The 12,486-nt window shown below is 35.7% G+C and overlaps 1 protein-coding gene across 1 annotated transcript; it reads left to right on the top strand.

The window, feature by feature from the left end:
• Positions 1-1,075: 1,075 nt before the first annotated feature.
• Positions 1,076-5,264, top strand: LOC132032928 (probable inactive leucine-rich repeat receptor-like protein kinase At3g03770; the record flags this gene model as incomplete). The annotated part of the gene is made up of 7 exons (XM_059422738.1): positions 1,076-1,706; positions 2,099-2,232; positions 2,718-2,958; positions 3,050-3,255; positions 3,341-3,378; positions 3,822-3,933; positions 4,997-5,264. Coding segments are annotated over 7 exons (1,617 nt in total), but the record flags the coding sequence as incomplete, so codon positions are not given.
• Positions 5,265-12,486: the final 7,222 nt, after the last annotated feature.

Below are 12,486 nucleotides of genomic sequence, written 5' to 3'. Positions count from 1 at the left end.
TTATTTAATCCAAAAAAAAATATCTAAAAGAATAATTTATGAAAATAACCACATGTATTGATACATACTACAGAAAAGTAAGAAAAGAAGATATTACGTTTTCAGGTCCCCATTTTATTGATTTGTGTATTCTAATATTATATTTTATTAATGCTTTGAAAGTGATACTGGGGACAAATTTGGTAAGATACAGAAATAACACTTAGAGATATATATAAAATCATTAGAAAAACACACTTCACTCCAAAACATTTGAACTTACTGAAATTTCCTTGTTGAAGTTATAGAGATAGAAAGATCACTTTCTTTTTTTAACTAAATTTCAGTGCAGTGTTGAACAGCAGTTGATTTGTTTTATTATATATAGATGTTACTTAGAAATCGAAATTAAATTCTATGTTTGGACCATTATAGAAAGAAAAATAGTGAAAATTGAAATTTATACTCGTTTGGCCATGAGAATTTTTCACTTTTTTTGAAAAATTTCTTTAACTCCAACTTCAAAATTCTAAATAAAGTGAAAAATATTTGATTTTCATGATCATACGCCTGCCGCCTGCGTAAATATCTCTACCCCATTGATCAAAAGAAAGCTACACTAAAGTGTCCAAGCGGAGGGCTTCTAACCAACTTTGTCTTGGTCTCTGCGCTCTAATTTATACAACTGACACTTCTTTGCTGCTTTCATATCTTTAGTCAAGATTCACGATGTTCCCCCCTCCTTAAAAGCTATCAATATTTTATTCTTGAGAAAAATGAAAAAGAAAAAAACTAACTACAATAGTTAATATAAGTTTTCTGAGAAGAAAAGTTGATGTTTACTTCACTTGAAGGTCACCATATTTCCTCGAATTTCTTCTATGAAACAGGTAAAGCCTCCATTTACTATGAGCTTTCAAGAACCTCTACTCTGCCTTTGGATACTAATTTTACTACAAGTTCAATGCAGAGATGGTTGTATTTATACTTTATGCAGTTATGCGTCTGATTATACAACTAAATGCAAAATCATTGCAACATTCATTAATATTTATGATTATTTTTATTTTTTATTTTGGCATGATTATCTAACTCTTTTGGACCGAAATTTCCTCAACTTGGAAGCAAAATTGAAAGCATTGCTCTGAGGAATAATAAGTTCACTGCAAGCATTCCAGAGAAAGTTCAGTCCTATTATCAGCTTGAACATTTTGATATTTCTTCCAACAACTTTGTGGGGCCATTTCCTCCATCGTTAATATCTTTGTCATCCATCACATATCTGAATGTTGCAGGAAACAAGTTAACGGGAATGCTTTTTGAAGATAATCCATGCAACACTGCATTAGATTTTGTTGATCTGTCTGCTAATCTGTTGACAGGAACATCACCTAGTTGCCTTCTGTCTAGTTCTAGGAACAGGATTGTGCATTTTTCCAATAACTGCTTAGCCACCGGAGATGGTACTCAACATCCATTGTCTTTTTGCCGGAATGAGGCTTTGGCTGTTGGTGTCTTACCTCATCATCAAAGACAAAAACCTTCTTCTAAATTGATTCTTGCCTTGATCATATGTGGTAGCATCACTGGTGGAGTCATACTAGTATGCCTCACCATCTTCATTGTCAAATCTTTTCTTGCAAAGAAGGCTGCCCAGAAAACCCCAACCAGATTCATTTCAGAAGATGCATCATCTTCATATACCTCCAAGTTATTCACAGATGCAAGTAAGGTTCCTCTCTTCTTTCTCTATTTCTCTCTGCCCATCTTCTTTGTATTTCTTATACTTCGAAGAAAAAATATTCCTTGTTTCTACTTCCAAGATCAAACAGTGAATTGTCCTAGGCCTTCACATTCTTTACGAGAAACACACAGAAAAGTTGGAAGGTAAACTATTCTCATATTTAGCTAATATCACATGAGTAATGAGGATTTAGCCAATATGTTGACTAGACAACCCAATTTCTGAATGTTGCAGTCATTAAGTTTTAAAGTTTACAGTCTAGAAGAGATTCTGAAACATAGACCCCCCTTTGAAGTGCAGGGAAATTATATTTGCCCTCGCTTCCTTTAATTCCCAAGTATAACAAACTTGATACCTTTGTATTTCTTGTATTAGGATACATTACTCAAGCAATGAAGCTAGGAGCACTTAGTCTTCCATCTTATAGAACCTTCTCTCTAGAAGAACTTGAGGTGGCTACGAACAACTTTGATACAGCAACTTTTATGGACGAAATTTCTAATGGCCAGGTATGGTATATGAACTTTCCATTCTTTTTCCTGCTATAGTATTGAGGTCTTTTGAGTGTTATACTAGAGAGGTGGTGTGGACTTGTAGAATTACTGTCATTCTTTGTCGTTTTGGCACAAAAGGATGAGTTTGGTTCTTGATGTTTGTGATTGTGACCCCATCATATTGCTCTAGAATTTTCGACTCATTCAGCTAATACCTTTGTCCTCTTCTAAAATATCTCTTCTCACTCAATTGCTGAGCTAGTTTCCAACTATTGCAATTTGTCTAGATGTACCCACCGTGTAAAATGTTATGGCATATGAATATGAGTATTCTGTCTGGATCATTCAAGTTACACTAAAACCAACTAGAATTCTATGTATGCTTACCCCTAGCTGAAGCTTACACCTGAGCTGCTATCCCACAGCTTGCGAAAACCCACTAATATTACCAGCTGTTGTCGAGGACTTGGGCTCACAAACTTTTTCTGTCTTGGATTCAGATGTACAGAGGCCAGATGAGGGATGGTTCATATGTTACCATTAGATGCCTGAAAATGAAAAGAAGCACCACTACTCAAAATTTTATGCATCACATAGAGTTGATATCCAAGTTCAGACACCAGCATTTGGTCAGTTCTCTTGGACACTGCTTTGAGTGTTACTTGGATGATTCAAGTGTTAGCAGAATATTTCTCGTCTTTGAATACGTACCTAATGGGACCCTAAGGAGCTGGATTTCTGGTAATTACTTGACACGCATCTACCCCTTTTCTATTGTTGGATGTAAATATGCTTTAGTAGGAATATGAGGTTCTCTGTTGCTTATTTGCAGATAAACATGCTAGACGGAAACTAACTTGGACGCAACGTATAGCAGCTGCTACAGGGGTAGCAAAGGGCCTACAATTCTTGCATAATGGAATTATCCCTGGGCTTTTTTCAAATAATTTGAAGATAACAGATATCTTGCTGGATCAGAACCTTGTTGCAAAAATTGGCAGCTACAATTTACCTATTCTGTCTGAGAATGTTGGAAAGGTGTGACAACCAACTCACCAAAGTTTATGTCATTCTTCCATTCACACTAACAAAAGAAGTTAATATATACTGTGCATATTTGCAGGAATACTATCAAACTTTTCCCGTTCGTTATAACCAGAGGTGTGTACAATTACCTGTCTAATTGGAGCATTATAGTATAAACAACATTCTCCTTATTTTTGTTGTTTTCTCTTCTAATATACTCAATGGAACTGATTTCAGTTCTGGTTCAATTTTTCACATGAACCTCTAAGGAAGAATACTTTATGCACATAACGTCATAAATCAAACCATAGTAACCTAATAGCTGAAGCCGTTAATTTTGAAATCATAGTGTTTCGACAAAAAGCTTTAGCTGGTCAATTAATTTGATCACAAAGCTTACCACTTTGAAATCAAACTTTGACATTTTATAACTTAATTATTACTGTACTTAGTACCTTAACTTAGTAATGTAAATATTTACATGCATTTTCACTAAAATTCAGACATTATTGTACTATTGAATCTGAAGCATGGACATACTTACAGTTGGTTTTATTCTTACCTACACTGATTTATAGGGAAAAATATGATGAGAAGTTGGATGTGTATGACTTTGGAGTTATACTGTTGGAAATCATTACGGGGACGCAGATAAATACCAAAAGTGATGTCCTAGTTCTACAAAATCAGGTATCATACACACGTATCATCTGCCTCTTTTTTATTTCACAGCTTCAGTTTGAACTACCAAAGAGGTGCAACCTAGTGAAGTATATTTCTTGATCGGATATGAAAAAATAAAGGTGGAATACATTGACATTCTCTTAAACTTGTCAGTATATTTTACTTAGACACTTAAACTACGGCCTGTTCCAATTTAGCATCTGAACATATGATAAAATGTTCCGATTAGACACTTCCAACTCAAATATTGGAAAAGTTTTTGCAGGTGTTGCCAAGCACCTATTACGATTTACGTAGATAAGTTCACCATATAAAATATATCACCTTCTTTAATTATATACATCAACCTCAATTGGAAAATGTCTGAGGTTTTATTGAGGTTAATGTATATAATTAAGGGATGCGTATAATTATACAGCTTATTGAGGCGGCACATTTTCCATGTAAAGCAACCGAACTTTCAATTGTATGTAGTGATAAAACATTAACTGAACTAGTAGACATATACTTTATGTCTTACGTTGTTTGACCTTTTCACGGCATTATAAGTAAATATTCTCCAGTCCCTCATAGTTATTCTTGCTTTTTTTAAATGAACTGTTTTTTAAAAAAGAGCAATGTTGAAAGAACTGGAGGGATCTCATTCTTATTTTATTTTAGTGGTTTGGTAAGGACTTGTAAACTGGAAGCCTGCAAGATGGTTTGTCAACTTGAGAATTTGAGGCTATAGTAGGAGTAGTAAATGAATAAAACACTACCTTTGCGTAGCTCTGTGAAACACGGAGTGAATTCGCTCGGGAAGTCTGCATCACAAATGGAAAAACTTCAGATTGAGCTGTGAGCATTTGAATACTGCAATACGATGCACATCCAGAAAACTACAGGGGATAAAATTCACAAATAAATATCTATCAAAACTTAAATAAGAAGAATGTAGATAGTTATTGGGGCCTATTCATTCTGAGGTGATAGTAATGCAAATAACTCATCTTTAGGGTCCTGGCTCGTTGAAAACTATGGTTTCCTAAACTAATATCCATTAATTTCCTCTTGTTATTTGATGTACTAGTTGCAAGTAAGCATAATGGGCAATGAAGCATCAAGAAAGAATGTGGTCGATGGAGCAATAAGAAGTTCATGCTCGGGTGAATCATTGAAGACAATGATAGAGATGTGCTGCAGGTGTTTGTACGAAGATCCGGTGGACAGGCCTTCGATGGAGGATGTGCTATGGAATTTGCAGTTTGCAGCTCAAGTTCAGGATGATTCTGATGTCTCTCCAATTTCACCTCTACAACCTTCAGGCCAACTCGTCATTCAATAGAAACCATGTCAATTTTTTGAAAAACTGCTTTACCAAATAAAAAAATAAATTAATAGATTTTCCTACCAAACGCACTCTATATATTTTTTTGTGTGCCCATTCAAGGGTGGTTCTCAGAATCTTTCCAAGTACTTGTAACTAAACATCCTTGACTGTATTTGGACTCGAGTAGCCCATTGAATTACAAAGTAGCTTGGCATTTGGACAATATTTTGTTGAAGTTTTAAAAAGAAATATTTGAAGTCGAAGAACAGTAAGTTGAAATTGCTCTACATGTGCGCTTTCGTCAAATTAATTATGTGAAGACTTGCATTAAAACTAGGTCGATAGCAATAGGAGTAGAGCTCTTCACTTCCCTTTATTCTCCAACAATAATGTCATGATTCACATATATTCTAAGTATAAAGTAGTAGAAATATAAATAATAACTATGAAGTTGGCTGGGGTCGATATCGGGTACACGAGGAAGGAGTATTGACTAACTTTTGAAGGAACGGTAGAGATTAAATTTGCATTAATGAATAGCAAGGGCCAGGATTTAGCCAAAGTTGTTATAACTTCCACGAGAGGAGAGAGAAAGGGCATTGAGCAAAAATCAGGTTTCTTCCTCATTTCTCTTCTTTTCTCTCGATTTCTTCCTTCTTCTTGTTCTAATCTCTTCTTCTTCTTCTTCAATTCTGCAGATTCTCGTGGCTATGGCGTATCACATCTATCCAGTGACTTAGTTTTATTCATCAATTCTAGATCTATTGTTTGAGTTCCATTTTACAAGTTTTTCATATATAAAGAAAATTATCCCAAAAAAATACTTGTTGTTTCAATTCTGTTGATTATTGTTCAAAATTAGATCGAGATCATTACATTTGGTATCAGAGCAGTTGATTCTATGGCTTGTGGGTTGAGAAAAAAAATGGCAGAAGGAACTCGTTTGCAGACCATGGATGCGAAATTGACTCAACATGAAGAAATTCTCACCGGGTTGACTGCAGGTCAACAAACCTTGCAACAAACTCAGAGAGGCATTCAAAGAACTCTAGAACTGATTCAGGATCGACTGACTACACTGGAAAGGAGGCCTGCTCCAGTTCCAGATGTCGAGTACGATGGAACTGGATGTTGTGTATGCAACATCGATTGCGAGTGCAACATATGTATCAGAAATGAAAGTTTGAATTGCGATGAATGTTGTGTATAAAGCATTGATTGCGAGTGCGACATTTGTATCGAAAATGATGCTACATCTCCAAAAAATGAAGGTCTGAACTGTGATGAAACTGAGATAAATCGACCTTCCGACTTTCACGTACTTGACGATCCACAGGTTGAACTCGATTCTCTTGTCCTCGGGTGTACTCGAGAGCTTGATTTGCCTAGTATCTACTTTAATAAATGGCAGGAATGTGGGGAATTTAAGACAACTAGAGTTGCTTCCTACTTGTTTGATAAAATGTTTGAAAGGGGTCATGTCCAAGTAGTACATGTATTCATAAGAATTAAGAGCGATTTCTCTCTTACTTTAGTTGGAAATGGACTGATTGTTCCTATATGGGATCCAGGGATAGGTTTGAAAACCGTGAAGTTAGTTGGTCACACAAATAATGTTCGAGAATTATCGATGGATATTACTAACATGTTTTATTTGCATAAATTTTTTGATAACATCAGCGGAGTGTGGGATATTGGATGGCAGTGGTTTATGCATCCTTCTATTGTGCATATTGATTCTATCTGTTCATATGCTATCATGCCAACGTATAGCTCTGTTTACAGTGGTAAAGGGTACCTCTCTACTTTCCACACTCTTGAAGACCTCAAGGTAGAATTCGATTCTTTTGTTCTTGTTGGTATTAGAGAGCATTACATGCCTGGGAGTAATAGAGTATGTGGAAATAGTATGATATCTGGAAATGTGATTCTTCCAGGTATTTTGCTTTATGTTTCGTATGAAACTGGCATAAATTTGCTTCGTCCAACCTGTAGGGAGTCTATGTGCCCTTGCATCAACGTCCATTTGATCCTGGTCCAAATGTGCTTACGAGCACCTCTAGTAACTCGCTTCTTAGTGTTTACTTTCAAAATAAAGAGAAGCACTATGCAATCACATTGTTTGAAACAACACCTCACAAAATTGTTGTTTCCTGTAAAGTGATTATTTCCTGCTATACTAGAGATTTATGGTGTCATGAAGTTGTGAATGTATTATCTGGTTATTTGGGGGGAATCCACACCAAAACAACTGAGATTCTAATGAATTGGCGGAATATGGATAATGAGTGGCATAATTATGGAGTAAAATTTGAAGAATCAACTTTTGGGTACCATTACAATCCTTGTTTAGTTGGTTGCTCAAGAGTAAGGTGTTATAGTCAATCACATGAAGATTTTGATTTGTGTAGTGAGTGCTTCAATAGTAGCAAATTCAAAGTTGACATGTTTTGTCCAGAATTCATTTTTGTTGAACTTGTTGAGGAAGAACAAACAACAAATGATTCATGGAAAGTGCCTAGAGAATGCACCACTGCTACCACTGTTGATGGCGGCATATATTTTGAGATTGCACCAATATTGGAATCATTCCTTGATGTTGTTTATGGATCTCCTATAAATGAATATAGTATCAATGAAGAAAATTCTACACTAGTGGGTGTTATTGAAATTAATATTGCATCATATGTTCATGGAACCTCCAAATTTCACAAGCTAGAAGATGGTTTCCGGAGGAATGATGAATTCATGACAGACTTGAAATGGAGCATGGCCTTGAAGGAATCAAGATTTATTTGGGAAATTAACCACTTCCTGGAGGAGATTAAGATTTCAGAAGTAGAGCATTATTCAAACCAGCAAAATTTAGATCCTACCATAAAGATAGTGACAAAAGAGTTAATTGTGTCATTAAGGTGGACATCTGAGTCATTTCTGCAGCATGATGCGCAAGCACTCCATCGTTGTCTTTGTGAAAGGGTTGGAAAACTTATGAGGGTGGAGTTTTCACAAATTCCATATGATCCTGGTGGTAGCGTTCTTAAATATTATACTCTTGTGGAAAAGGTTGCTGGCCGACTTGTTTCCAAGCTATGTCAACTGTCATCGTTATTTGATTTTATCCTCACCGTTACAATGTGTTCTGCAGCTCTTAACTGCTATGGTAAACTTGAAGATGGCAAAGTTACATGGATACAAGAAATCAAAGAGAGTTGCTAGAGAATTGATCAACCAAAAGTGAAGTTGATTTAGGGATATTCAGTATAAAGACATCATTCTTCCCTATTTGGAGTCGAGCATATGGAAACAAATTCAGCTCTACGGATGTTCACCCAATTGTTATTCCTTTATTGGTTGAAAAGCTATATTTGGCCGGTATTATAATGACTTTTGTACTTAAAGAATTGTTGACAATGGAAGGTTACAACGGTCTTGTTAGAGCCATTTAAGCAATTATTCAATTGGAGAAAAGCTTTATGTTGGCCTACACAACTGTGGAGTACTCGATATTAACCAATGGTTATAAGGAGGTCATGTGCTTAGTTGGGCTGATGAAAGCTCTTGAAAATGTTGAAGTGGCAAAATGTCAACTTGGCATGGTCCCTTCATTCCATCAGATCGAGTCCATAGTTCATATATTCCATTCAATTCCAAAAAAATGCAATCAGATATGAGGGAAAATAGAAGGCAGCCATGTTTGACTGTTATGCCAACTGCTCCATATATTTTGTTTCCATTTGATCCAGGAGGCTCCTTCGTAAAAAGGTACTACTACCTGACTTGTTCTTGATCACCTTTGATGTTTCTAACACCAAATGCTTATAGAGTTGAGATGGAAGGTATATTTTCATATCAACAACTGGTGGATTTTCATGTTGAGATAACCTTAAAGGAGCAGTGCAAAGCTTTTGGATGGGACACATTCTATCAATTCTCCTTGCTACAAGATATCACCAGAGATCATTGACCTTTGCGTGCTAAGCTTGGAGAACATTTTCTGACATTTCCTTTTGATTCGGGTGGCTCCAGTTATTCATTTACCATCCTTGAGGACAAGGATGTTTTCAAGGGGAAGGGTATGCCATGATTCACATATATTCTAAGTATAAAGTAGTAGAAGGAGTAGAAATATAAATAATAACTATGAAGTTGGCTGGGGTCGATATCGGGTACACGAGGAAGGAGTATTGACTAACTTTTGAAGAAACGGTAGAGATTAAATTTGCATTAATGAATAGCAAGGGCCAGGATTCAACCAAAGTTGTTATAACTTCCACGAAAGGAGAGAGAAAGGGCATTGAGCAAAAATCAGGTTTCTTTCTCATTTCTCTTCTTCTCTCTCGATTTCTTCCTTCTTCTTCTTCTTCTTCTGCTTCTTCTTCTTCTTCTTCTTCTTCAAATCTTCTTCTTCTTCTTCTTCTTCAAATCTTCTTCTTCTTCTTCAAATCTTCTTCAAATCTTCAATTCTTCTTCTTCTTCAAATCTTCTTCTTCTTCTTCTTCTTCTTCTTCTTCTTCTTCTTCTTCTTCTTCTTCTTCTCTTCTTCTTCTTCTTCTTCTTCTTCTTCTTCTTCTTCTTCTTCTTCTTCTTCTTCTTCTTCTTCAAATATTCTTCAATTCTTCAAATCTTCTTCTTCTTCTTCAATTCGTCAAATCTTCTTCTTCTTCTTCAATTCTTCAAATCTTCTTCTCCTTCTTCTTCTTCAATTCTTCAGATTCTCGTGGCTATGGCGTATCACATCTATCCAGCAGCTTAGTTTTATTCATCAATTCTAGATCTATTGTTTGAGTTCCATTTTACAAGTTTTTCATATATAAAGAAAATTGTCCCAAAAAAATACTTCTTGTTTCAAGTCTGTTGATTATTGTTCAAAATTAGATCGAGATCATTACAAATAACTTAGAATGATATGTTTGCATCTTCAATTTTGTTTCTTCTATCTCAGCAATGCCTTCTACCCTTTCCCAAAAATTTCTACTAAATTCTTTTTCCCCTCTTTTGTATAGTAGACGTCTGCAGAGTTACTTTACTAGTTTCAACCCCCCCCCCCCCCCCCCTCAAACAAACCAAAAAAAAAAAAAGAATCATAAGCTCCATAAAGGAAGCAAAGCGATACGATAGATGGTGTCTGTTGAGTCCCACATCGACTATTAAGGGATGGGAATCTCTTGGCAATCCTCCCCCAAGAGCTAGTTTGTGGAGTTGAATCAAGCCCAAGATCTATTTACTATGGTATTAATGCAGGATTCATACCACTTCTTATTTCTTGATGTTGGCTCTCATATTATATTATCTACGCTCCAAATGTCTAGCTCTAGGTGTGAGATAGGTTGTGAAAGAGTCTCACACCGGTCATTCAAGGGATGGGTGGACTCTTTAAAATGGTTTGGACAATCCTCTCCTCAAGAGCTAGCTTTTGGTTTGAGTTAGACCCAAAATACATTTCTTTAAATAATATCAAAGTCAGACCCATTTCAATTCATTTCCCGATGTTGGGCCCCTTGTCTTATATTATTCAAGCTCCAGATGCCCGGTTTAGGGCTTATGAGGGGGTGTTGAGTCCCACATGAGCCATTAAGGTATGGGAAGACTCTCTTATATTGTATTGGGAAATCCTTCACCAAGAGTTTCTTTTGGGTTGAGTTAGACCCAAAGTTCATTTATCAGTGTCCCCCTCGTGACTCTTTCTTAGTTATTGACCCAAAAGTATGTGCATATAGGAAATTTCTCAATGTTTTGTATAACTTTACCAATGGACCTATCTAAGGTTTCTTTTGGTAGTTTAAGAGGTAACTTGAGTTAAAAAATAATTGAGGAGCCAAAGTAATATGTGATGACGAGTTTTAAGAGCTTCAAAAATTTAAACAAAACAAGGGTTGTACTCCTCCTGTCCTCCACTAATACAGTGAAGTCTACCTGTACACGCTTGAGCAAGAAACATAGATTTAGTTAATGCTTCTGGTATGTTTTATGTTTGTATCTTTTATCGAAAAAAATTAAATGCTCGTAATTATTTATACACTGTATCTACCATACATAAATATACTTTTATAAAATTACCATTCATAGATACAATTTGTATTTTGTAGCAAATACCCTCCCTAAAAGCTAACTTTCCTCTTTTCCAGCGAATTCAACTTCTACTTCTTGTCCGACGAAATCAAAATGTATGTTCTCCAATGAATTTAGCTTCGGAGCCTTTTACCATTTGTTTCTCTCTCTCTCTCTCTCTCTCTCTCTCTCTCTCTCTCTCTCTCTCACGTGAAAAAGCAGCAAAAACTCCATTGTTGGGTCTCAAAGTTCAAGATCTATAATTTTGAAGAAAAAGAACTCCATGGAAGGGGTTGTTCACCACCTCTCCCCGTAAAAATAGCAGAAACTCTATTTGGTAGTCCAAAACTTGAAGAAGAAACTCCATTGGTAGCCATGGGAGAAAGCTTAGAAGTTTAAGTTCAAATTGCGGGTTTTCGAAATTGTTACTGGTTTTAAATGTGTGTTCTTTTACAAGATTGGGTATATCACGAGGAGTTCATATCTCGAATTTGAGGGATTTTGGTGCAACTTAAAAAAAAAAATCAATTATAGCCCTAAGGGGGCTGTTTTTATAAATTTCTATAAAAATAAGAGTACCAAACAAGCAAAAAATAAAATGCAGAGGTCTAAATTGTAAAAAAACTATTACATATGACCGAATTAGGAAACCTAATCCCTAATTCTACGATTTGATGTCCATCGCCTGGTTCCTCTTTGCTAAGTGACTAGTCGACGACTGCTTTTCTCCAATCAGCTGAAGCAATTCTTGACCTATTATCCTCCGATGTTGCAGATACGTATTTTCTTACTCTTCTCTTCACTCGATTCCTTTTTTGCGATGTCGCTCTGCAACTTTTGCTCATCTTTCTTTCCTTTTCGTTGGGATGTTTCCTCTTTACTGATTCTTGTTTGTTTCTTTGTTGTATATCAATTGGAGGTACTTGTACTTCAACCGCTTTTTTGAATCCCCTCTATCTGCTTGCGTGCCCGATTCGCCTCCATTGACACCTAATTTTTTATCTTCTATAATTTATTTTAATTACTCAGAGTCCTTGGATATTAAACAGAGTGAAATTTGTATTTTTAGAAGTCAAAGTGATTTTTATAAAATTATTCAGATGATATTTTACCATTTCATTTGGTAAAATAATTTCTATAATAGTACAAATCATTTGGAAATTAATTCACTTAATTTACATATTTTTCAACAACTATGA

This window comes from Lycium ferocissimum, chromosome 10 (genome assembly GCF_029784015.1).
Source record: "Lycium ferocissimum isolate CSIRO_LF1 chromosome 10, AGI_CSIRO_Lferr_CH_V1, whole genome shotgun sequence".
In the NCBI taxonomy this organism is placed as follows: domain Eukaryota; kingdom Viridiplantae; phylum Streptophyta; class Magnoliopsida; order Solanales; family Solanaceae; genus Lycium; species Lycium ferocissimum.
This window is presented reverse-complemented; position numbering and strand designations above follow the sequence as displayed.